Raw genomic sequence first — 27,673 nt, 5'->3', positions numbered from 1 at the left:
TTATTATTATTATTATTATTATTATTATTATTATTATTATTATTATTATTATTATTATTATAAAAACTCGCGCTCTGAGGCGTCAAGGAGAGTGCCCCAGGGCTTGTGCAGAGTACAAATTCCCGGTTTGTTTTCAGAGGTGCAAACTCTGCTCCCATAAGCGGCGCTGAGCCTTTTCCCGGGAGGAAGCCGAGAAGCGCTCCGTGATCTCGGAATCCGGGCGTCCCGCTTCGCCTCAGGCCTAGAGGGGAGGCGCGGGGGCAAGGCGGCTCTTTCCCCGACGGCGGAGAGGAGGAAGGGGCTGGCGGGAGAAGCCGCGAGCCAGGCCGGTTGCTAAGCGTTTGGGAGGCCGCCGCCGCCGGTGGAGGAGCAGGAGGGAAAGCGACCCTCGGAGTAGCTGCCTCCGCCGTCGGGGAAGGGAGGGGAGGGTTCCCGCCCTTGGAGATGGCGCCTCCGCCGATGGTCTGCGCGGACGACCCCCTGGCCACCGAGACCCGCCCGCCGCAGGCCTGGGAGGGGGACCATGAGAAGCTGGCCAAGGTGGGGTGGCGGAGGCGAAGCGGGTGGGGCGAGTTGTAAGGAATGAATGATAAGGGGGCGGCGCAAGTTACCTGTCAATGGATTTATTTCTTTGATTAACATCGACTTCTCGTTCCTGCAAGAAGCGGTGCATCACTGGGTGGTATGGTATTAGTCCTGTTGTAAGGGCAGTCCCCTCTTAAGTTAGTCCCGCTGCTTAATTTCAATGGATCTAATCATGAGTGTAGGCAGGGCGGGGCAGCTGCCCCCCCCCCATCAACAAAAATACATAGCTAACTGAGGTTTTGCACTCCCAACAAAAGGCCTAAAGGTAAAGGCACCCCTGACCATCAGGTCCAGTCGTGGCCGACTCTGGGGTTGCAGCGCTCATCTCGCTTTACTGGCCGAGGGAGCCGGCGTACAGCTTCTGGGTCATGTGGCCAGCATGACTAAGCCTCTTCTGGCGAACCAGAGCAGCGCACAGAAACGCCGTTTACCTTCCCGCTGGAGCAGTACCTATTTATCTACTTGCACTTTGACGTGCTTTCGAACTGCTAGGTTGGCAGGAGCAGGGACTGAGCAACGGGAGCTCACCCTGTCACAGGGATTCGAACCGCCGACCTTCTGATCGGCAAGTCCTAGGCTCTGTGGCTTAACCCACAGCGCCACCCGTGTCCCAAAAGGCCTCCCCCCCCTCCAATCCTGGCTACGCCCATAGATCTAATTCTGAGTAGGACTGCGGACCCTCCAGGTGTCCCTACTTTCCAGGGACGTCCCTGATTTAGAGAAGTCCTGGTTTCTGATTTGATCCCGGAATGTCCCGCTTTTCCTTAAGACATGCCTATTTTCATTGGAGAAATGTTGGAGGGTATGGCGTTATCTGAACCCCCCTGCCGTCTGAAGGCAATCCTGTATAGGGAAGGGTTTTTTTAAATGTTTAATTATGTTTTTATATATGTTGGAATCTGCCCAGAGTGGCTGGGGCAACCCAGTAAAATGTGTGGGGTTATAAATAGTAAAATTATTGTTATGGAATGAGACATCCCTATTTTCACCGAAGAAATGTTGGTAGTCACCTGATAAGGAAATCTCTTAAAAGTCACTCAGTGCAATTCTAACCGTGTCTGCTCAGGAGTAAACCCTATTGCATTCAATAGGGTTTACTCCCTGGGAAATGAGATTAGGATTGCAGTCCTGGTTAAGATAAAGTATCAGGGGTGTCATGTAGCACTTTTCTTCAGACCCAGATAAAAATGTTAGGAAGCCAGTGGCAACCACTTCACACAACCATCAGCAGCCACCAGGAACCAATTCACATGTGGAGAGATTTAAAATAGACTCCAATGAGCCATTTCCCCCAGGATTCATGTAAATTGGCTTCAGTGGACGTGCAAGAGAGAAACTGACAGAACAGAAGGTATTTCTAATTACACTTTGTACAGCCCTGTTCTTGACTGGTGTATCTACAAAAAAACATTGACAGAAGATGACATGAGATACTCTGTTCTTTCACAGATTCATTTTAAAATTTTAAAAGGACATTCAGCAGCTGTGACCTCCTGTCATTTCTGTTTTGATGAAACAAAAGTTCTTTCAGGCTCTTATGACAGCACAGTGAAACTCTGGGTAAGCTTGTTACAGACCTGAAGCAAGAAATCTAATTGATCATATTGCTCTGAAGTCTAAACCGTAGTTTATCACATTAGCACAAAGGTTAAGTGAAGCATTGGTGACAGTACCAAACATACTCTGTCTCTAAGGTCACACTCTTTTGCACACTCAGCTTGGAGTAAGTCCCATTATACTCAGTGGAATTTATTTCTGAAATGACATAGATAGGATTGAACTGTAAAGTATTTGACACAATTTTACTTGCCAAATTAAAGTGGTAACTTTCCCACTACTTGCACAATGAACGCTTGGCCTGCAGAGCTCATTTTTGTAGGGTGTGGTGATGGTTCGGTATATATTATGTTTTAAAAAAGAGTAGAAAGGTTAGAAGCTATAAATAATATAAATGGAAATGTGGGAAAAACATTCCACTTTTGCATTGTGGGTACCTCTGAACCTGAGACACTGGGCAGAGAATAAGAATGCAATTTATGCCCTGTGTGGTTGCATTTGCCTTCAAATAGCCCAGAATAGTTCTTTTTGAAGAGATAAATGTATCATGCAGCCAGTGTATCATGTGGCTTCATCAGGTAAACAGAGGTAATTGATTTATCGGATGCAAGTTCTGCGGGCAGCTTATAAGCAGAACTATTTAGAATAATTAAGTGGAAAAATATGTCCTACGAATTAGCCTTCATTGTCTTTTTCAGTCTGAACACACTACTGAATAACCAAGTTTATCTTTATTTCTTGAAGGATATTGCCGGTGCTGTCTGTATTCAGACCTTTGAAGGTGAGCACACTGGGCCCATTTCTGAATGCTGCCTGAGTCCTGATAATAAAAGGTGATAACACTGTTGCATTTTATATATTAATTAGTAAGCCACAGAACTAATTATATTCAGCAAGTGGGTTTATAGGAACAGGGAAATGAATGATGACAAAACAGAACGGCCAATGCAGTCCTGCCTTAGAAAGCCAGTAGGAAAAATTATTACCACGACTGTGTTGTTATATATATCTTATAAAATACTTGAATCTTTTTTATTAAAAAAGTAGATTAATTAGATTTTAACTCAGTGTTGATATAGTATTACTACCACATGTAATGAAGTCCGCAAAAGCTTATGCCATGTTATATATGCCAGTCTTTAAGGTGCCACAAAACTGTTGTATTTGCTGCAAGAGACTAACAATTATTCCTTGGGAGAGAGTATTGCCACTGAGTCTGGCTGCTACAATGTGGAGGAGCCAAGAGAGGAGCATATATCTGCAGTGCTACTCCATGAGTTCATATTGGGACAAATGGAAGATGGTGGGGTGGCTGGGGTCTCACCAGACACCATCATCATGCCACTTGCAGAGATCAGATGCATTCAGTGAGTGCAGCTAATAAGAGAAGAAAATTCTGTGTGAAGATGTACAGTTTTGCAGAGGCATCTTCAAGGGACGGAGATAAGTTAAGCCTCCTTTTGCTCCCACATTTATTTGCCACATTGCTGAGTTTAAGACATCAGTGCAGCTGTTGTCAGAACTGAGTGGAGAGCCAGCTAAGAAGCATGAAGAGTTTCTATAAACCACTGTTTTGTTTTTTTAACTCTATTCATTAAAAGACAACAGTGATGCAAATCAGTACAATATATTCAATTAAATCAATGCTTTCGCATTATGGCTAATTAATTTAGAAGAGACATTAGCTATCCAGACTGGTTATAGATAAGAGGAAAGCAAACAAGCATGATAACAAAATCATCTTCATGCCACGTTAAACCATACCTAATGTTTAACTGCAATTTCACGCCAATGCCCAGCATGCTCAAAAATCCCTGCTTTGCTCCTCCTTTGCTCCTGACTGTGCTGAAACAAATCATGAACTTTGCATTGTCCTGTCATCTGAACCTGGGCTGCTTGTTTTCCCCAACAACCCATGAGTGCTAAACCAAGAACAAACCTGGGCTACTGCTCATCAAAGAGAAAATAACCCGCAAGCTGAGCCTGAGTTCAGACAACACATCAAGTCGAGATTTTGTGGGTTTTTGCTCATGGCATAGAGTGGCCAGGAGTAGCTGGGACTTTTAAACTACATGAACCAGCTCACTGCTCATTCGTCTTACACCAGAGCGAAATGTCTCTTATGGTTTAACAGGATGCACAGACCAGACCACTGCATTAGTTGTCAAAATACTGAAAGGCCATTAGGATAACAGTGCTTACGTTCTGGATTAGTCAAGAAAAATTGTTATTTTGGTCTAATGGAGGGTGCTGAAAAATAAACCGTGGGAGACAAATATAGATACTTATCCACCTTGGGATAAATATAATTGAATATCTTTGTTGTATAATGGACCTTAGTGCTTTTTTTTTACTGCTGTGTCAATGACAGAGCAGTTACCAAGCAACTTCAGCTGCCGGAAAATGCAGAGGAAAGCTAGCCCCAGAAAACCTCATATTCAGAATAGCACGCAAATTCTAAATTGAGTCCAATGACAGCTCAATCCTGTGGTCTCAGTACATCAGGCATCCATCACTCCATCGTTGGGATTCTGTGCACAGCCATCAGCAGCAGAGGCAACATTTCAACAGTCGCCATAGGAACAAAAGCCATAATAGCAACAACATCAACAGTGCAGAGACTGCATCTCTGGCAATCCTGCCCCGTTTCCCAACAGCAACCCCATATTAGCCATGCGGGGGGCGACAGCTGAATGACCCCGTGATATAAGGCAGGATGTGATGAAGCTTGAATATTTTCCTGCCTAGTCTATGCACGGAAAACCAGGCAACCAGCACGAGACACAGTTTCTTCTCCACTGTGTTGCAGTTGGAAGGAGGGCAGCTGCCACAGACTCCAGGGCTGTCTGACATGGGTACAAATTGTCTGGCAGCACAAACACAAGCCGTCTGCAGCAGCTAGCCTTTTGCCAAGCAGGCCAACAGGGAAGAAAGGAGGCCTGTTCCAGTCACAACTCCCAGCCAGCTTCAGAGCACAATAGGTGGGAAACAAGCATGGGAAGTCCAAGGTCTACCTAGGAGAAAGCTCAAGACCTGCTGTGGTCCAAATGCTTCCTCAAAGCACTCATCATCAGACCATGCCAACCACTCCCATTCTGCTGGGTGTCTGTGTGAACAGACTATTTTATATTCTTTGCAAGAGGAGATGGTTGCATGGTCAAGGAAGAGCAGAAATGTCTATACAGTGGTACCTTGGTTTTCAAACGCCTTGGTTCTCAAACGCTTTGGTTCTCAAACTCCGAAAACCCGGAAATAAGTGTTCCAGTTTTTGAAAATTTTTCAGAAGCTGAACATCCATTGCGGCTGTCAGCTATCGTTTCTGGGGCCCTTGCACCAATCAGAAGCTGTGCCTTGGTTTTCAAACGTTTCAGAAGTCAAATGGACTTCTGGAATGGATTAAGTTTGGCGCTTTTGTTTTTGCTATTTATTTTTTGTTTTCGTTTTTGAGGCTTTTTCTGTTAATTTGTTTTTGTGACTGTGTGGAACTCAGTTCAGCTACTGATTGATTGATTGATTGATTGATTGCAGAAATGGATAAAAGCCCCCCATTCAAACAATGAGTACCATTAGTGCAGAGAAGAAGAAAAATTAAGTTTTCATTTTTATCATATACAATACTGTCTTTTTTTATATATATAATGATTTTTATTGATTTTCCAAACACAAAATAAACACAAACAATATACAATACATAAACAAACAAACAAACATTTAACATGTATAATTTCATAACCTTCTTTTCCTATACCTTACTTCCCGGACTTCCCCATGCCTCCCCTTTTCTGCATCCTTGTTTTTACATTTCTTCGGCAACTCCCCCCTTTAACTGATTATTCAAATCATTTTCTTTTATGGTTCTTCTCTAACTTATCAATTACAGCTGCAATTCTCTATTTCCCAATCCCTTGACATTTTAGCACTCATCAATTTTACAACAGTTTTTAAGGTATGTTTTAAATTTCTTCCAATCTTCTTCCACAATCTCTTTCCCTTGGTCATGGATTCTGCCAGTCATCTCCGCCAGTCCCATATAGTCGATCACCTTTGTCTGCCATTCTTCCAGCGTGGGTAGTTCTTGTGTCTTCCAATACTTTGCTAAAAGAATCCTTGCTGCTGTGGTAGCGTACATAAAGAACGTCCTATCCTTCCTTAACACCAATTGGCCAACCATGCCCAGGAGAAAAGCCTCAGGTTTTTTTAGGAAAGGTCCATTTAAGGACCTTCTTAATTTCATTATAGATCATTTCCCAAAAGGCTTTAATCTTCGGGCAGGTCCACCAAAGGTGATAAAAAGTACCTTCAGTCTCATTACATTTCCAGCATTTATTATTGGGCAAATGATAGATTTTTGCAAGCTTGACTGGGGTCATGTACCACCTATAAATCATTTTCATAATGTTTTGTCTTAAGGCATTACATGCCGTAAACTTAACACCGGTGGTCCATAACTGTTCCCAGTCAGCAAACATAATGTCATGACCAATGTCTTGTGCCCATTTAATCATAGCTGAACTGTCTTATTTATTTTATAGTACAGTACATTGATTATAGCTTTCATTTTATGGATCAATGGAATCGTTAGATAGTAAAATTCATGTTAAACTGCTGTTTTAGGGGTTGTTTTTAAAAGTCTGGAACGGATTAATTTGTTTTGCATTACTTTCTATGGGAAAGCGTGCCTTGGTTTTGGAACGCTTTGATTTTGGAACGGACTTCTGGAACGGATTAAGTTTGAGAACCAAGGTACCACTGTAATAGAGTAAACTCATACAGAGCAGCACCAGAAGCTTCCGGGAGGATTAGTGTGAAAGAGCACCGAGGTTGGATTTGAGTTTCAGTTCAGGAGGTTATAAAAACGATGCCCACAAGGCAAAGTTTACCTGCCACGTTGCTCTACCAGCAGTTATTTTAGGTGAGGGCACAGCAGGACTGCTCCAGACAGCAACTACACCACCACAAAAGCACTGCAGAAGGCGGACTGGCTTGATCAGCCTCCCAGGATCCCAGCCTTCCTGCTCTCTTAGCACCCAGGGGCACAGCCAAACAGAGCTAACTTGGAAGCGTGGGCCAGTGGAACAGCACAGACTTGTGACTTAGGGGAGTCTATGACTCTGAGAGTGATGTGGCTCCATTCAGCAGGCCTTAATACACAAGGTACAATTTCTCCAGAGGCACTTTGCAACCATGCGGTGATGAGCTGTGGAGGCTTGCAGAATTATTTGGGCTCCTGATGCTGTGGGACTGAGAAAAGTGGTTGTCTGGGGCTGTCCATTAACTTCAGTGGGAGAGATTTAATGTATGCCGCTTCTGCATAATGTTACACAGGGGGAAGGAACAAGGCCCCAGAGAACATAGGATTCCTCCTAAGTTACATTCCACCTGACTCGGCTCCTTAATTGCTATAGGGGCAGAAACTTTTGTTGCCACTTTAAAAGTGGGCTGGCACAGGGATTTTGAGAAACAATTCCATCCTACCCAGTGGCCACAACTAAGTCATATGATTTCCCCCCTTAAATATCTTATAAGCCACATGAGCGGTTTGTATTTTCCTGCTTCCCAGGGTTTTCTGCTTCCTCCATAAGCACATCACATAAGAGAGAGAGAACACCAGTTGATTTGCAAATGTGGAACATCCCAGTTTCCAGTTTGAGTGTAACTCTAATGAACAAAAGGGAGCTGTAGTATTTGAAGACATATCTATAGTGTCATTTCTCTTATCCTGAGGGCTTATCCGTGCTTCCTCCTTTCCCACTACTTTCCCCCAGGAAAAACAGCTCTTTAGCAGTCAATCGGAGCAAACACAACTTGGGTTTTCTCCAGATTGCCATTTGCTCCTATTTTGCACTAAAGAGCAGGTTTTCCCTGCGAAAGGAGCTGCGCAAGGGGGAAACCGCTTGGAACCACGCTTAGAAAGCCCAGGTTAAGTGGAAAACCATTCCAGCTCATGCTTTTGAGGCAGGGGACAAGCAGAAGTGTGGACGAGCACTAAATACTATATATGATGGAGGGTGACTCTTTCCAGAATATGGGAGCGGAGCATAAAGAACATTCGTAAGCTATTTGATATTGCTATCTTAATAATAATAATAATAATAATTAATTAGCATGAATCAAACATTTTTGCTGACTTTGAACATGTAAATGTGTTTAATGTTTTAGGTTGATAACAGCATCATATGATAAAAGTCTAAGGGCCTGGGATACTGAAACAGGGAAAGTGCTTGTATGTATTGATTTTTTTTAATCTAAAACCCCTATTTAATCACTAGAAACTAAACTTCCCTTTTGCTGTATTGTTTTTAACACTTGATTGGAAGCCGCCCAGAGTGGCTGGGGAAACTTTATTATTATTATTTACTCAAATGTTTATCCTTGCAAACACATGCAGTCATTTGGAATGGGGGAATAGTTTGGTGAAGTTTCCTGCAGTGAAAATTGGTGGTAGTGGGGTTATAGTTTTTTATTACTATTATGTTATGCATTTTGTGTTTTTATGTTGTCAACTGGCCTGTGATCTTCAGATAAAGGTTGGTATATAAATTTAATAAATAACAATAATACAGTAATCTCAACACTTGTCTGCTCCAAATCAACTCCTCCCAAAACGACTTTTCTCGAACAAACGTTGATTTTTCTGTGGGGATTTCTACCTGGCCTTCAAACGGATTCCAAGGATAAGCTTACAAAAATCAGAAATATAATTTTAAAAATTAAGCATACAGTCAGAAACTGCGTGAAAACAGCAGCCAGTGACAGAACACCTTGGAGTGAAAGTCCTGGGAAAACAGAAAGGTCTTTGGCACCGACCAGCATGACATATCTGAATGGGTGTCAAGTAAGCGTTTGTGTGGAGGGCCTTCCATAAGAATGGGTTAAATTCATTTGTGTGTAATGTTTGGTTCCACCCCAATGGTTTAATTCAATTGGTACAGATTTTGATTATGTGATTAAAAAACCAAAACAATTAAAAAAACCAATTACAGCAAAAGATAAACGTGTGCTGCATTTCATGTACTTATATATGATTTCTGGCTCTGATCAGGATTCTGGCTCTGACCAGGATTAAGCTTTCAGAAGTTACTTACTGTTCCTACTAAACAGGATTGAACCATAGCCTTATCTCAGAATGTTCTGAGGCATAAATACAAGGTGTGACCGGAAAGTTCGGTGAATGGTCACAGAAATCGGACAGTGAGAAATATTTGAACATACACGCCTTACAGGCCTTCAAAATAGGCCCCCTCTGATACAACGCACCATTGACAAGGTTTGTAAAACTGTTGGAAACTTCTGGAGAAGTCCTCTTTTCGTACTGCTTTCAGTTCCCTTGTCACAGCAGCCTGGACATCTTCAATGGTTTGCCGACCTTCGTGGAAACACTTAAACCACTCATACACTGTCTTTCAGGTTACAGCTTCATCTCCGTACACAATTTTGAGCATTTTGTGGGTTTCCGATGCTGGTTGTATGTTCGAGTATTTCTCGCTGTCCGATTTCTGTGACCATTCACTGGATTTTCTGGTCGCACTTTGTATAAATGCTTAGAAGTGAGTTAAATATTATTTTTTTAAACCTGTGAGCATGATCCAGTCTGCCCTCTGCATGCTGCCAGGTACATGGTGGGAGTGTCGCCTTGGTCTCAGTCACAAGCAACTTGAGCTGCATCTGGGCTCATGTGCATATAAGTTTGGTCCTTGGCTGATTGTTAATCCTAAAAGCATAACCTCAAGGGCTTCTCTTCTCTTCTCCAGTGGACTCTAGAGCAGGATGGCCTTGTGACTTCATGCCATATTTCTCACGATGGCAAGTACGTCGCCTCCAGTTCAGATTTGGAAAATGCTTTATTCATTTGTGGTGTAGAAGATGCGAAAAAGGTGGCATATGTCAGAGGTAACATTTTAAAAACTTGGTCACGCTCCTTTTCTTTATACCTGTTGAAAGACTCCCAGACGTACACATGCCTCTCACTTCAGTGGGACATGTACAGGATACGATTCTGTTTGGCTGTGCCCCTGTCTGTTTGCATATTGTACATGTTTACCTGCATCTAGAGTATATATGGATTTCTTACATATCACCCTAGAAGGAGCATGTCTTTGTACATACTGTTTAATACATTGTTAAATATTTTAGTTCTGCTCTATTGCTTTGTTGTAGAGCACAATACAGCACACAGCACAGCTGAAAGCTTCAGTGACCCTATTTATGTGGCTTATCATGACAACTAATGCAAATATGGCTATAAATGGCAAGCATTATTTGCCAAGTACCCAATGAAATTGTGTGTGTATACATTGTTGCATGCACCCCAATCTCTGAGTAGCAAGATACTCCACAGGTTTCTGTGCTTACCTAGAGTCTGGTTTCCTTTGAATGACAGCCAATGGATATACTGTGGTATCTTTTGAATATATGGTTTTATTGAAACATATATGATCAAAGCCAGGGGTCAGCAACCTTTTAAAGCCATGGGCTGGTCCACTGTCCCTCAGACCATTTGGTGGGCTGGACTATTTTTTTTGGGGGGGGGGGGCGTGAATGAATTCCTATGCCCCATAAATAACCCAGAGATGCATTTAAAATAAAAGCACACATTCTACTCATGTAAAAACACCAGGCAGGCCCCACAAATAACCCAGAGGTGCATTTTAAATAAAAGGACACATTCTACTCATGTAAAAACACGCTGATTCCCGAACTGTCTGTGGGCTGGATTGAGAAGGTGATTGGGCCACATCCGGCCCCCGGGCCTTTGGTTGTCTACCCCTGATCTAAGCATAGGATGGAGAGGCTTGCAGCATGAACACCCCAACAGATCTTAATGCTCTAGGGAAGCCTCAAGTCACAGTTTTTGAGTCCAGCACAGAGCAAGACATGTCTCTGCAGTTTCCAGCTTCCAGTGTCTGCCAAAATTCACACATGCACAGCCCCCCTCCCCCCTTAGCCTATTGTTCCCCATCCGAGGATGACATCAAGCCAGGTGAATTGGGAAAAGGCCCGTCCATTTGTCTCTATGGCAACCTCTTCGGACATGTAAATAACAGTACTTAAGGCCATGACCTTAACAAAGGAACTAGTCTGACCAGTTTACCAGGTTTCCTCTTGTAGATTCTAACCTCGCACAGGATCACAGGTTTGGAAGGGACCAATGGGTATCATCCAGACTGACGCCCCCCCAAACCTATAACAATACACACACCACATATATCTCCTGAGGATACATTCCTATGGCACAATATTGAGCCAATTGAATTAACAGAGTGAATTCTAAGGCTGGTTTTTGATGTGTAAAATTGCTAAGAGTTGAATAAATTGGGAATCAAGTGGTGGGTGGGTAAACTGACTTAAAAAAAATAATCAAGTATTAGTGTCACTACTTCAGAATTATTAAACTGACATTTTGCCCCATACTTATATGGTTAGTTGTTGTGTGTGCAAGTGTTTCAGTTTCTGCTGTGTTTTGGAACTATAGAGACGTACATTAAAAAAACAAAACCATGACAATAAGCTGAAACTCAGATGTGAGTAGCCATCAGACTAGCTGGTAGCTCTAACCTTGTCCAAAGTGCTTGCAGCCTGTTACTTGGAGTGTTTCTTTCTTTCAGAGTATCACAGAAGCACAGTGAGAAGGTGTCGTTTTGATCCTCAGAACCAACGAATAGCTACAGTGTCATCTGACATGTCTTTAAAATTCTGGGATATTATAGCACAGTCTACCACAGTCACAATTGAGCGGTAAAAGAGACAGTGAAGCAGCTACCGATGTGGCTCTCATGAAGTCTGCTTCCTATTAGTGTAAAATCTGTAGCAGTTAAATGGGTCATGTGGCCACTTCCACTAAACTAGATGTTAATTTTGGAATCTACTTTTCACACTCATTTGATGGGAGGCCCATCCACATAATAGTCACCCTCCTGTGTTTTCCCACTTGTGAGTGCTGAGAGTTCAGTTTTTCAAAATATTTTTATGTGCTTTTCGGGCAGTACTGTTTTAATTTTGGCAGTGACGTATCAGGCAGCTGAGCCTACCACAGCTCAGTATATCCACACTATCCATTTTTTAATGCTTTTCCAGAAATAATTTGAAAAAATATTAACAAAATGGTCCTTTAATGAAAGAGTGTTTATTGTTTATTTCATTAATTTCATAGCACTTTTTCCTTTCCTTTTTTTTTTTTTTTTTTGAAGCCAAACCGTTTTTCTGAGAAAGAAAGAAAACAGGAGTCCATTTTTAAAAGTATGTCTGTTTGCACTCGGAACATCCTTGGCCCCAGCTCATCTTTTCTCCTTATCTACCATGTCCAGACTAGTGTTACTTTTACTTACACGTCACAGGTGATTCTCCAAAGCTAGCCTTTGGAGGGCATTGTGTGCCTGGGACAAAAAGCATTTGCAGCTATGAGGATAGCCAGAAAGAGCAGCAACTGACCAGTAACTGGGTTTTTTCTGCAGTACCAGGGCTGAGGTCAAATAGTGTGCCCTACAGAAGAGTCAACACTGTAAATTTGATGGTATCCTGCTGCAGTGATCTGCACATCTTTTTCAGGGCACACACCAACGCAATTGCAGATTGCCGTTTCTCCTTGGATGGCCATTATTTGTGCACAGCAGGTTGGGATGAAGTCGTAAAGTTATGGGATATCAGGACAGGGGAGTTCCGTTCTCATGGACCCATTATTTTGGATCAGGGCCACATAGGAATAGTTGGCTGCTGTGATATTAGTAAGGATGGTGAGTAATGTGAAATGTCATATAATGGCACCTTCTACGCAAATGTATAAATGTGAAAGAAAAGTGTATTTATTTCAGATGAGTCACAGGGGTCATGCTCAAACCACTAATTAAGTTCTCAACTTTCAGAATGAAATGATTTTCCGTTTTGATTAAATGGTTGCTCATTTAATTGAGGTAGACTGAACTTGATGACTTACGGTAGATTGTTGTTCAGTCAGCCTTCTAGAACACCCCTTAATTGATAAGCTCATTAAGATCTATTGTTAGGTGAACATGTCTGAGCAGAGAAATAAAATGTCAAGCTTTATGATGCTGTGTCAGCCCCTGCTTATTCTATTCAAACCTCTGCCACTGTTTAAAATAGCCACTTTTCGCCATCAGTATGCTTCCATCCTCACTTTACTCAAACTCCTGCCATTGTTTTAAACCACCACTCTCCCCCTTCTCGCTCTCATGCCATTACCGCAGTTGTTTTGCAACATACCTTCACTTTTGCTCCTTTCCCCTACCATGACTTCCTGCAAATCCAGGCCTGTGATGTGGCCTAGAAATCTCCCAATGGGAGCTGCGTGATGACATTTTTACATTTTTATTATATAGAAAGATATGGCTTAGTATTCTTAATGCAGTATTTCAGTTGTATTAAAAGTCAAATATTCATTCACTTTTTTCCTGCATGAATGAATCTTAGTTTATTTAATAACAAAGCACAAGGCAGTCACCTGACATAATTTTATATTTCAGCATCGCTTGTGGTGTCTGGAGGTTATGACAAAACAATCGTTATCTGGGACTCACGAGAGGCATATAAAAAGCTATGTTTAAAGGTACTGTGTAAGCATTTGCCTGGGCAAAGGAGGACTTAATTTTGCTTCTGTAGAAGTTAGCTGTGAAACTCCAACTGACTATGCAAGATCAGTTCCTAAATGAAAGATAACTTTTTTGAAAATGCTCTTTCTATAAGAATAATTAAATTGGTGTCTCTTTTTCGCTCAATCTCTTCATGTCATGTTTGATATCCAGTAACAATGTTTAAAACACTGACAATTTCACCGCTTTTATAGCTGATCCATTGGGCAGTGCCCACATATCTCCTGATAGTGCAATTCAGAAACCATATTCTGCACATTTCCACCTCTGGCACTAAGCCATTGAGTTGTAGTTGCTAGGAAACTAAGCCATAATTCCTAGGCTGGTTCATGATCAAGCATCACAGTTTTTTGAACAGCAATTGTACACCGAATATTTTCACTTGTAGGTAACCATAACATTGTGAGGCCTGTATATTCAATAATGCTTGAGGTTGGTTAAGGGTCCCCAGCCTCTTTTGGGGCTGTGTGCACATTTCAAAATTTGAGAAACTCTTGCGGACAGGGCAGGGCTGGCTCACCCATGAGGCAACTGCCTCGGGTTGCCAGATCTGCAAGGACAGTAGATCCTCTGTGATGCCCCTTTGATTCTGACTTCAACCCTTGGGTAAAGATGCTTTGACACTTCCCCCTGTGCTTGATGTCAATATTCACTCCTTCCTTGTTCCTGGTATAGATATTCAGTCCTCACTTCTTCCCTGGTGGCAGGGGAGGGAGGAGTGCCAGTTTGCGATTTGCCTCAGGTGCCGAAATGTCTTGGGCTGGCCCTGAGGCAGGGCACCACCACAACAGAAATGGCTGCCCTGCAGGCTGGCTAGCCACGAAAAGCAAATAACTTGCCCAGGGAACTGAGTAGCAAGGCAGAGGTTGGGTCTGAGCCCCAAGCGCCAAAACGTATTTGCCTCCAGAAGGCGATTCAACTTCGCGGAAGGAAAAGTGATGGTGCTCAGAGAACTCCCCTCCCCGAAAGCACGCACAGACGAAAGACACAAATCCCACACAGAAAACAAAATATAACACAGGTCTATCTCTCTCACACACTGAAACTCACAGGCAAAGCATCTCCAGTTCCTTTACTCCCCACTTCCAAGCTTCCTAGGCAGTGGGACGGTCCCATATTTTTTCTTTTTAAAAAAGGCAGCCTCCACCTTCTCCCTTCCCTTTCCTGTCAAAGTTTCTCAGCACCACATGGGAGTGGAAGCTTCACTTTCTGGCCAATATGGAAACAAAAGAAATGTGCAGGGCTGAACCCATGGGTGCCATGGGAGGAAACGGTGGCAATGTTTGTTTGCATCAGAACAGAACTTCCACCCTGGCAGGAGGCCCCTTTCTTGTAGGGCTGCTCCCCTTCTCATAACAGACAGAATGACAAATGCATCGGCCGGAAAAGGGGAACAGAACCGTAGTTCTTCCATAAGAGTAATTAAAACTATTCACCATGAAGTTCTGTGGAAGATATTATATTTAAACTAATATGTTAAAATTGTATGTAAGTGCTTAAGAAAAAATACAAAGTATTGATTAGATTATGCCAGAAACAGATGGGGTTTCCCCCCCTCAGAGTCACAAAAGACTCACACCCCAAAGATCTTGAATGTAGAATACATCTTATAATGCACCTCTAAGCAGTTTTCATCTGTGACGTTCACAACAGAAAAAGGCCTTCAGTAGTACTGAAATAAAATAACAATGAAACTAATAGTGCAACCATAAGCATGCTTACTCAGAGGCACGTTGCACTTAGTTCAGTAGGACTTGGCTCTCTACAAATGTCTTAAGGGTGAACAAAATCCCATTTTTGTGTAATCGGAAAACTGTTTCTTTACAGGGTCATGCAGGTTGGGTGACAGACATTGCCTTGAGTAGCAACAAGAAGTGGCTTGTATCTGCCTCAAAGGTATCATCAGTAAGCTTAGTTAAATAATTGGAAACATAGTTCAGTGGCTGTCTTCCTCCCACTCCCGACTGCTTCCGTAGATACCTCATTGTGATACTTCAACCCCATAAGGTTTTTTGTGGGCCCCTCAAAACCCTGACAAGTTTGTCCTAAAAAAAGAGAAAACCTTGAAGACCATTCTCGTGGGCCTCCTGCTATGAGTCTGTGGTGCCAAAAAATATGTGTAACTGTACACCCACCCACACCTCGATCCCCTCCATTTTAAATATTTTAAAATTGGCCACAACTACTTTTGCATTTCAGTCATGCCCACATTGACATGCAGCCCCCAAAGGTGTGGCCCTTGGCCTGAAAATGGTTATCCACCCCTGCTGTAAATTGATAGAAATCCTTCCGTTGTTTCAGGACTGTACTTTGAGAGTTTGGGACGTTGCAGATGCCCATGAAGTCCCTGTGGTGGTCCAAGCCATTAGAACAAGAGGCTCCAAGTTAGCAAAGGTCAGTCTTATTATTCCTCTCTTGGATGTAACTATCCTACAAGAATGTTTCTCTCTATTTGTATGTCCATATGCTTCCTCCTTTTCCTTTTAGCAAACCCCAATCTCCGAATCCTATGTGCCCTAAAGTCCATTCTGCGAGCCACAGGTGCATTTCACAGCCTTTGGATCAAAGAATGTTGAAGGGCAGAGCATCATTTAAGTCAGGGATGAAATCTGGAACTGGTTTTGAATGTCACACTTGAATATCGGAAACGATAATAAAGGAGAACATCTGAATAACAGAAAGCTGCATATCCTATAGTGCATAGCAGCCTTCCCTGGCCTGGTGCTTCCAGATGTTTTACACTATAACACCCAGCAGCCAGCTGGTGCTTTCCCCATATCCTTTCCCGACAGGAACAAGAGCTACCAGCATGACATTCCTATGGCAGCGAAAAAATATTTGAGGGGAAAATAGGCAGGCTCATATATGTATGTGTCTATGTGTCTGTGTACATCGTTGTCCCTGCACAGACTAGTGGCAGTGCATCTCAAATTCAGGATGCAATACAGTTGCCGAAACAATGTATTGATACCAGATGGAATTGCAGTCTTAACTTACTTCTGAGCACACATGGTTAGGATTGAGTTGTAGGGCTACAATCCTGTTCTTTCCTGGAAGCAAGCAGCATTGAACACAATGGGGCTTGCTTCTGACTGAACGAATACAGGATTGCACTGCACTGCAACCAAGAAATTAAGTCATTTTTATCTTGCCCCGCTCATTTTGATGGGACTTAAGTGAACCCAGTATGGTCTGTCACCTAGTAAAATGCTACTAAAAAATTAGGAGCACATGCTGAATGTCTCTTATAGAGTGATTTCTGCTAAGCATTCATTAGCATTTGCAAAAATGGGTCTGCATGTCAGTTTGTTTTTAGAATGGAAATTCCTCTTGTTTGAACCACTGATATGTTATTTTTTTCTATATAAAAAAATCTAGTGTGAAGAATGTAAGAAGTCTTTCCTGCTCTTCCACAATGATGAAGACAAAGTAGAAGTCAATTGTGTTTTCTGTCGGCTGGCAAGTTACAAAGAAAGTGTTCCGCCAGATCCCCCTCCATTGCCTCCACTGCCTCCTGATTTTTAAAGGAATCAGCAACAGGCCATTGCTGGAAATTTTTTAAGCGATAAAAGTTATTTGCCTGCATATACAGAACTCGGAACTTTTTTTTAGTCTTTAATTACATACTGAAATTCCTATGGAATAGAGTCATTTGAAGGATCCACTGCGTCCTACTGCTTGACAAGCATAAAATAAAATAAAAAAGTACTGCCAAGTGGATTTACACAACTTCTAGTTCCACTGTGGTCCTCTCTTAAGTGTAATTGAAAAAGTAACCCAGTGATGCAAGAGGAAAGTCGTATGAATCTCAATCTAGTGCGGAACAATTAAACAACATGTGCACCATTAAGCAACACGAGTCTAGCTGAGAGGTGGAACTTGCAGTCTTCAAAATTCTGAAATCCATATTAGAGCAATACCTTTATTAGGGCAATCAAAATGTCACAAAATAGTGTGCAAGCCATTAAGCTTCAATCTGATCAAAGCCTCAAAAAGGAAAGTGGGAAAAGGTTGCTGACATTCAAGGGAAGCTCTGTTAGGTGTGATTTCTATAATTTAGCAGAGCATCATTTGAATGTCTCCCACATTCAGTCTTGGAGATTTTCATCAGTTGCAGACCCCATGAATTTCAGCATCAACCAAATTTTTTTCTCCCCTCCACCTTAGGCTATCTTCTAGCCTGATTTAATATTATTTTACTTCACAGAATTATATGCTGTTTAATCATACATAACCTCTAAGCAGTTTACATAGAATATGAAATGTTCATTAAAAATATTGATAAAATCAAACATTAATAGCAAGTTAACCTGAAATTTATCAAAATGCATAAAAATACATCTTAAAACTATTTATGGAAGACTTACCTAAACAAAAAACCTTTAGCAGGTGCCAGAAATAATACAGCAAAGATGCCTTTTATTATCAATGGGAAGGAAGTTCCAGAGACTAGTTGCTGCCACACTGAATAATCAACACCTTGGAACTGAAGAGTTCTGGAGAACTTGAAAGTGTGACCACAATTGTCTGACATTTTGCTTGGCCCAATAAAAGCATTGCCCCGATACAGGTTTTGGGATTTTTCTTATGGACCAAGATGGCTACTTCTACGTTTTGAATCTTTGAAGTGTGTTCATATTTGGTTGCATTTGCAAATGTAGATAAACATATGTGTATAAATGTAGACTGCCAGTTTTAAGGAACAGGGGAACAAACCGCTATTCTGAATAATGCTTTTTGTAGGAAAGGATAGGGAGCACTGGGGATGAGTTTATGGAACTTTGATGGCCCAAAAAGGTTTGAGAACCACTGATAGATGCTGCTACAATCAGGACCAGGAGGCAAGGTGAAGTGACTACCTCAGGCGTCAGGATCCGCAGTGACACTGGCAGCAGATCCCAATGTAGACTTTTATCCCCCTTTTGTTCCTGAGGGACTTGGGTGCGTTCGGCCTGGAGACCGACAGGAGATCTGAGAGCCCTTTTCACATAACTTAAAGGCTGTCACATCGAAGATGGAGCAAGCTTGTTTTCTCCTGATCTGAAGGGTAGGACTGGAAACAACGGATTCAAGTTACAAAAAGAGAGATTCCAACTAAAACATTAGGAAGAGTTGTTTGACAGTGGAACAGATTCCCTTGGGAGGTGTTGGACATTCCTTCCTTAGAGGTTTTTAAGCCGAGATCGGACGGCCATCTGCCATAGTTGAGATTCCTGCATTGCAGGGGGCTGGACTAGATAACTCTTGGGGTCCCTTCCAACTCTATGGTTCTATGTAGATCTCCACTTACTCCTTCCTTGGTGGGGAAGGGGTCCCCACTTTGTGGTTTGCCTCAGGTGCCAAAATGTCTCTGGCAGACCCTGGCTACAACCCACCATCTCTGCTCAGAAGCACAGGCCCATGGGGTACTGAGGCCCCCAGTCCTTCCAGCGACAGCCCCCTCCCTGTGGCCTTTCCTTGTTGTGATGGCTGTTTTTTTGCTAAGTTTGATCCCCTGCAAGTTTTCTGCACCCTCCTGGTCCCTTCCAACTCTACAATGCTGTGATCTATTCCAGCCATAGGAGCCAACTCTCAGGGGCAGAGGGGCATTTGCCCCCCAATAAAATATTTGAGGGCCCCCCAAAAAGTTAATGAGCATCTCCAAATATGGTGTGCGTGCTGCATCATGCGATCAATTGTGTGGGGCGGGAATTGCCTCCCCCCACCAAAAAATATTGTTTTTCAAGTTGGCGCCGCTGATTCTAGCAGAATCGACCCTCGGAGAAGTGCGATGCCGCTGGAGGGTCCTATTGAAGCCTACCCACGTCTACACAGAGTAAGCTCCGCTGGAGTTCAGCGGGTCCCACTCCCAGGGAAATTGCATCTTTGCAAGGGGCTCTCCCTCTGCGCATCTTTGCAAAGCGCTTCTCTCAGTCAAAGCTGAGCTGTAGTACAAGCCCTACAAACCATCAACACCCCGCCCCCCAAAAATACACAAATCTCGATGCCGGTCCCTGATCCTTAGGAAGTGCGGTGGGTGGGCATGCAGAAGAACGCCTCCCGTCCACGTGCGGATCCAGCCGCGGCTGCATCTCCCGCAGGCCGCTTCCTCTTCCTCCTCCTCCTTCCTTCTCCCTCCCGGAGGTACATGAAGGCTGCTCCGCTGCTCACCCTACCGGCCGGCGCCGTGGCTTAGTTGGTTAAAGCGCCTGTCTAGTAAACAGGAGATCCTGGGTTCGAATCCCAGCGGTGCCTGCAGAGGAGTCGCCTCTGTTTTGCCTGCTCCTGCAGGAGGCGGCCTTATTTTTATGCCCACCCGCCCTACTCGGCGGGAGAAAGCGAGAGAGGCGCGCTCGGATCCTCCGCCTCCTTCGCTCCAGGTGCTGCTTAAAGGTTTTGCTGCTGCGCGCCGCTTTGCAAGAGGCTGGTGGCCAGGCGCCCGCTTTGCAAGATGCCCGATGTCCTTCCTAGGCACTCTTAAGAGTAGCCCCCATGCCCCACCCCCCGGCAACAGCCCCATCGCGGATCCACGCGCGCGGGGGGGGGGGGGCGAACCCACAGCTGAGCCCTTTGCAATTGCAGTCACGAGTAAATGTACACCTTTTTGCAAAAATGGGTTATCATAACAAGAGAGAGAGATAATCTTACGTGTGGCAGTAGTTTGACATCTTGCAGAAAATACGTTTTAATTATTATTTTTTACACGGCAGTGTGTTTGTTGCCTGCACCTTTTAGACTTGAACTGCCGATTTCTCTCTGTGTGTGTTTCTCCTTCCTTTAAACAGGGCCACTTTTTAACTATGCCAGGCATAGGGGAAAACACACTCCAGCTCCCATAGATGACCCTCTTTATTCTTTAATGTTTCCTATTCTTTCATGCTTCCTTCCTTGTTAACATGTTGAAAAGGATGCTCAGCAGATGCCCACTGGTGACGCATTATTCTTAAGACAGGCACACACAGAGAAACTTGACAAGGTATGGTATGTTTTTCAGAATCCTGCTTATTCCGACCACGCAGACTTTGAAGGGAAGAGTGTTTGTCACATCATTCTACATTCATTCATTCATTCATTCATTCATCTATTTATAGACATGCGTTTATGTAGTTGTCCAGATTAATCCGGAACCACTGCTGTCCCTGCTTATTTCCTTGCTGTCATCAATACAGGCGAAAACTCGCAGAGGGGCATGCATCAATATGTGCCAGGAATTGCTTTATCAAGTCGATTAATCCAACCCAAAGGGTCGATCCAGTTTAGGCTACAATCCTAAACACCCTCACTAGGGAGGAACTCCCCTCAGACTCTGTGAAATTCACTTTGGATAGTGGTCAGAAAGTGTCATTGGGACATAGTACCTCCCCTGTACTATCATTACTTAGGGTCGTGGGCGTAGCCAGGCCATTTGTTAGGGGGGGCAGAACCTCAGTTTGCTATGTATTTTTATTTATTTTTATTGATGGGGGGGGGGAGCTGCCCTTCCCTGCCCCCCCCAGCTATGCCCATGCTTTGGGTTGCCCTGTGGTTGATGGCTTGGTAACAATCTTACCCTGGTCCAACCAGCATAACTCAAGGGCAATATTGCAGCCTTACAGCACCGTCTTGATTATGTCTACTCAGAAGTGAGTCCTGAATTCATTGGGGATCATCCCAGCAACTGTGTTTAGGACTGCAGGTTTAAGTGAGTACGGTCATACCTTGGATCTCAAACGCCTTGGCTCCCAAACAAATCGGCTCCCAAACGATCAAAATCTGGAAGTGAGTGTTCTGGTTTTTGAATTATTTTTGGAAGCCGAACATCCAGCGCTGCTTCCATGGCCTTCAGTTGGCAGCCAATCGGAAGTTGCGCCTTGGTTTTTGAACGGTTCCGAGAGTTGCACAGACTCTCGGAACACATTCTGTTCGAGAACCAAGGTACGACTATAAATTATTTCTCAGAGACTAGCACAGCCACTGGTAAAAATGTTGTCTGTAAGCCCACAACTTACGTACATGCTTTTAACTTGTGCACATCCAGCTTTACAGGTGTGGCAAACAAACTAACAAACAAACAAGGCCGGAAAGGGGGCAGGCTTATGGGGAAAATGACTTTGGCAATCCCACCTGCCATCCAACCCAATGACTATATTGGTTTTGGCTTTATGTGCAATCCTCGGCCCTCCAGATGTTTTTGGCCTACAACTCCCATGATCCCTAGCTAGCAGGACCAATGGTCAGGGATGATGGGAATTGTAGTCTCAAAACATCTGGAGGGCCAAGGTTGAGGAAGCCTGATGTACATACTTGAAGCAGAAATTTAGCCTGTGGGACTTCAACATTCCTGGAATATTCTGGCACTTTTCCGGTCTATAGAGCAGCCTCACAGGAGCAATACTCCACTTCTGGAGGATGTTCTCCGTTTTGGGCATATTTAAAATGGCTTTGCAAGCATTTTCAAAATGGACTTTAATTTTCTTTGTTAAGATGCCAAAGATCAATTGGTTGGGAACGTGTATAAAGAACAAAGCGATGGGGAAGGAGAGGTGAAAACATGAGGACAATCCGTCTTCTCAAAGGGGTTGGTTTGGCAGAAGGAAATACTGTGCAATTCAGGGACTTTTCTGAAGTCAAATGGTGCACAGGTATGTCACGTAAAATTAAAACAGGCAGGAGGAACAAAGTCACTTCCCAGAAAGAGGTCAATGACCAAAAGACAAGCAACACTGTGGAAGGCTACCCTTGGAAACAAAGAGCAGCATCGCCAAGTACTTTTCCTGAAAAGGACAGGACTGCCAAGGAGAGAATGCTTGCGGAAAAGGAATCACAAACAAAAGTGGCAACAGAAATCAGAGCTGGATGTAAATCTCTTAGAAGCTTGGCTGTCACAGGTATGGGACTCCATTCTTATGGACAAATTAATGGCCTTATAACAAGAGCACTGTACTGGAAAGAAAAACAGCAACTTCTATGCAACATGGCATCCTTTTATAGAATAGTACAAGCTATTAAGCATGGCTTCCATCACTAGCATCACACGGAACATTGTGGAATGACACTTTCATCTGACTACTGTACATTTGATGGACCACAACTGGGATCGCTTCATGTTATATTTCCTATATTTCCTTTCTCTCTCTCACCCCCCCCCCCAATAACAAGCCATGAGTAGATTTTATATGGCTTGCAGGTGGGTGGGGAGAGATTTGCAATAAAACAAATTACAGTCTGTATTCTATTAACTATTAAAAGGCTTGGAAGCAGGCATAGAAAACAATAAATGCAGCCTCTTAAAGTAGATCAGAATCACTTAATACTGTCATGTTATGACTTTTGAATCAGGGTAATAATAAAAGCCACAATATAAATTAGTTGTCGGAATAAGGAATGACAAGGAAGTGGGGAGATGCTTGTGTATTATTGTTCCAGCTGTTGCATTGTTTGGTCAGAAGTGAAAGCAGCACTTGGGGAACTCCTCAGAGAGCTGAAGGGCAAGGAGTGGATGTGAGGGCAAGATTTATATACCTTAAAATGAGCCTATTAAGGCCTCATCTGCACTATACATTTAAAGTAGTATTACCCCACTTTAAACAGTCATGGCTTCCCCCAAAGGATCCTGCAAATTGTAGTTTGTTAAGGGTGCTGAGAGTTGTCAGAAGACACCCCTCCCTTCCCTTCACATAATTACATTTCCCTGGAAAATTAGGAGTCGATGGTTAAACCACTCTGATAACGGTTCATATGGGAAGAGGTGGTCCTTGACATATTGCGGTCTCGAGCCGTTAAAGGCTGTATAGGTCGAAACCAACACTTTGAATTGGGTCCTTAAACTAATTGGCAGCCAGCGCAGTCAGGCCCGGATTGGTGTTATATGCTCAAGCTGTATTGCCATGGTGAGCAAGTGATTCCTGCAACCATTGAGGGAATACAATAAGTCTGCATGTGTCTCAAGCAAAAAATCACTTATAGTCAAAACCCATTGGGTTCAATGACAGGTGGGACTGCCAACCTCATTTTCCCCAGAACCCCACCTCTTTTTCTTTTTTAATTTATTTTCCTATGCACACAGGTTAAATGCATGTAAACGGTGGGCTTAAACTTCTTTCTGAATTACTGCTTTCCTGTCCAATCTCTCAACATTATATCTGTTCTGAATTTTAGATTGATTGATTGATTGGTTGGTTGATTTTTACTGGGCTCTGTCTTCTGTTGCTTTATTGTAGCTCTGGAGGTATTTGTGTCATTATTTCAAGGCCTTGGGCAGCAGCCACCAGTAATGTGTAGTTCTGCTCTTTCTTCCAAGTAAATTTTTAGGTTGGAGGTGTCAAGTAACTCAACACGCTCTGCAGTAAATGATGGTTGTGTACACATACATTCAAAGCACATTTCACTCCCCACCCCCAGAAAAGTATTCTGAGAATTGTAGTTTGTTAAGGGGGAGGGAAATTGTAGCTCTGTGAGTGGGTAAACTATTGTTCCGGGATTCTTTTTTTGATGGGCATGTGCTTTAAATGTATGGTGTGTATGCAGCCCATCATGGTTATCCAACTGTGATCTTAGGGGAGCTGGGAAATCTAAACGGGCCTGCAAATATATATTGATAATCTTAACAATATGCACTTTATACAAGGAGTTTAACAAGATTGATTTGTGCTGCCTTGGTAACAATTATCGAAGGCTACTGAAACCTTTCAAGGGAGAAATGAATTTTTTTCTAAACAATTGCTCTAAAGTAATTGCTAATATAAAGCAGGCCTGCCACAATATAAAATGCTTGGCTAGGTGGTGGAACATTGCTTAATTTCTAGCAAAAGGGATTGTGGGGCTCAGTCTCCACTAGCCTGTCTAGAAACAACACCATCTGATCGAGTAGCTCGTCTCCGTGATTCCTGCTCTATGGAGACTCTGCATTGTATGCAGCTAAATTATGCCCACATTAGCCCCACTGAAATTAATGGACTTGTGTTTGTCATGTCCATTAATTCAATTGGATTTACCATGAGTATGAATAGCTTTGGAAACAGCCCTCTGTACCGGCTCAACAGGGCTTTCACTTATTTTTACTTCATATCTTCCAGAGTCAAACCTTAAAAGCACTGAAAACAAAGGCCAATGAGCCCTTGTATAAAATAAACCCTGCAGTGGAATAACCAGAATAGTTCATGAGAAGAAACAGTCTTGCAGATTTAGGAATTGCCTCTTGCAGTCTGGATGGGTTGGAATGATAAATTGCTAAGTGCAAGATCAAGTGTCAATTCAGAGGCGCTGTTGCCTGTTGTGGGGACTTGGGCTAAACTCCAGCGCTTTCAAATAAAAAGCACACGTGACAATATCTTCTGAAGACCAATTATTTAGGACAAAATGCAGAATAAGAGACCTTTGGCCCAAATATTAGTGTTAGCACTGAATCACTGACATGCTATTTACCAACCTACCATCCATTGTTTGTTTCTTTACTTTTACTCAAAAACAAGCCACCCTTGTTGAAACTGCTAAGTGTGAATTACCACAATGTTCTTCCTGTCACTTGTACCATGCACAGATAATTAAAGCATTAGAGAGAAACGAAGTCGTTAATGGCAACGTTTAACCCTGATTTATTTCACAATTGATGGTGGTGGTGTAGCTGTTGTATGCAAAGGAACCCACCGCAGTTGTTCATTGTGCAGGAACAAGATGCTGTTACTAACAGCTCATTATCATATATTCACAATTTGTCAGGGAGCCTGCTGTAAGCATCCACTCTGCATGTAGGGAAAGCATCACCCAAGGAGGCTCCAACTTTAAGGTACTACTGCTGCGAATTTCTGGGCTAGTGGGTGGCAAAGCAACCTACAGCGTTCAGGCTCTTATCATGGGAAGTGGAAAACTACCAACAGACCAGTCACCACTAGAAGAATCACCCCATCCTCTCTTTGCATAAACCCTCAGTGAAGGCCAGCTGGCCCAATAAGGTAGATGGGGCACTGCCCCGTCAACTTCAGGCTGCCCTCAGCCAGCCCCCCACCTGCCTACCTTCTTACTCACAAGGAGCCCAGGGAATGGAATAGCTTGTCTGATACTTCCTCCTAAGGGTATGTTCACATAACCACTAACTCCATATCCACTAGTTTTTGAAGCCATGTTCACACAGTGTTAGCCACAATTCACATAGATCCCATAGTTTCTTATCAAATACTATATTTGATGAATTTCTCCCCAAAACAGCTTCAATTCTACTGGAAAACAGGATATGGAGTGTGAGCATTAAAGACAGGGGGTCACATAAGGAAGGCACTCATAGCTCCACAATTCATATTATTCCACTGTATGTTAAAAACATAAAACCAAGTCAGAAGGTACGCAGAATACTTTTCTCGTGCTGGTGGGAATATTAGACTTCCTTTTTTTAATATAATTTTTATTAGTTTTTTTAACATATCATTTTCAACAGTAATTAAACATACTTTTACATCTTATTCAAATTTTTGACTTCCATTAATCCTGTCTGAAAATTTTCCAATCTAATCTCTCAGTATGCATTTCTTATCTTCTCTATTACATTTCAAACTCATAACCAACATCTCTATCTTTTTAAACTTTGTAACACTTCGTATATTTCTCCTTACAAAACTTCTTGTAGTCCTACTAGCATAATTTCTTGATTACAGTTGCTCTTCAAATAATTCATATACTTCTTCCAATCTTCTGTAAAGCTCTGGTCCCGCAGGTTTCGAATCCTTCCTGTCATTTTGTCCAATTCTGCATAGTCCATTAATTTCATCTGCCATTCTTCTTTCGTCGGAATTTCTTCTTGTTTCCATTTCTGGGCTAATAATACTCTTGCTGCAGTTGTTGCATATAAAAACAGTTTAACATCTTGCCTATTAATGTCCTGACCTAGAATACCAAGTAAAAATGCTTCTGGTTTTTTAAAGAATGTGTATTTCAACATCTTTTTCATCTCATTATATATCATTTCCCAGAAGTTCTCTACTTTTTTACATTCCCACCACATATGATAAAATGTTCCTTCTTTTTCTTTACCTTTCCAACATTTATTATTTGTCTTATACATTTTAGCTAATTTCACTGGTGTAATATACCATCTATACATCATTTTCATCATATTCTCTTTCAAAGCATTACAGGCTGTAAATTTTATCCTTTCCTTCCACAACCTTTCCTAGACTTCTTGAAAGCATTGCTCAAAATATGTTCTCATATTTTTGTTGCCAGTATTTTTTTTATAATTTATGTACAAACCCTCATGAGCACAATTTCTGCAACACATGCAGTAAAAGAAAGCGAAATAGAACGGTGCTGAGGCAAAAGGAATTAGGGATTACGGCAGTAATTTAAGGCTGATCCTTATCATGCGCAGGCACATATTGCTTGTCTGACTCCGCAGTGTCATTAGATCCTCCCCTTCAAATTCCACTATATTTCTTTCTCGTTAATCCCAGTTTACACCTCTTTTATTGAATTCATTTCTCTGGGATTTATGAGGGGTTTTTTAAAAGTGCAATCACAGTCTTAGGACTCCTGCAAACTTTGACACAATTTCTCTTCTTGATGGATAATTACTAAGTCTGCATCTCAGGAATCATTGGCACACAATGGGTTTGGCATATAAAAATAAGTCCATAGCCTCCAGCATTTCCTAGCTCAAAAGAAGGACATGCTTGTTGCAAAATCTGCTCTCCTACCAAAGAATCATTTTGCGAAACTTCAGTTTTACATGTCGTTGAAGTCGTTTTCACAATTTATGCCTGGGTGCTGTATTTGTGTTTACTTTGCAACAGCCTGTCCTCCACTGATTTAAAAGCCAAAATGGGTAATGTTTCATTTGTTTAAAGTGAGCCTTGAAAAATGCAATTGTTCTACAGGGGCCTAATTTACACATAGCACTGAGACAAAACAATGGCTTAGTGCACAGAAGCAAGAGTGCATTCCCAGAGCAAAGGGGAGTAAAATGCACTTTCAATGGGCAC

General features: G+C 42.6%; 1 protein-coding gene and 1 non-coding gene across 3 annotated transcripts; both read left to right on the top strand.

Annotated features, from left to right (window-relative positions):
- The first annotated feature begins 131 nt into the window (after positions 1–131).
- Positions 132–17,731, top strand: WDR88 (WD repeat domain 88). 2 transcript variants are annotated; one of them, XM_077931488.1, is made up of 11 exons: positions 132–540; positions 2,035–2,145; positions 2,887–2,975; positions 8,302–8,365; positions 9,894–10,032; positions 11,748–11,877; positions 12,688–12,872; positions 13,620–13,702; positions 15,573–15,641; positions 16,047–16,139; positions 17,124–17,731. In XM_077931488.1, the coding sequence occupies exons 1-11, from the start codon at positions 445–447 to the stop codon at positions 17,268–17,270; spliced, it is 1,206 nt and encodes a 401-aa protein (XP_077787614.1). In that variant the 5' UTR covers positions 132–444; the 3' UTR covers positions 17,271–17,731. The 2 variants fall into 2 exon arrangements, with proteins under 2 accessions (XP_077787614.1, XP_077787615.1); XM_077931489.1 differs by lacking the exon at positions 2,035–2,145.
- Positions 17,732–19,905: 2,174 nt separating this feature from the next.
- Positions 19,906–19,979, top strand: TRNAT-AGU (transfer RNA threonine (anticodon AGU)). The gene has a single exon. It is a non-coding gene; the product is annotated as a tRNA-Thr (tRNA).
- Positions 19,980–27,673: the final 7,694 nt, after the last annotated feature.

This window comes from Podarcis muralis, chromosome 7, assembly GCF_964188315.1.
Source record: "Podarcis muralis chromosome 7, rPodMur119.hap1.1, whole genome shotgun sequence".
Lineage (NCBI taxonomy): Eukaryota > Metazoa > Chordata > Lepidosauria > Squamata > Lacertidae > Podarcis > Podarcis muralis.
This window is presented reverse-complemented; position numbering and strand designations above follow the sequence as displayed.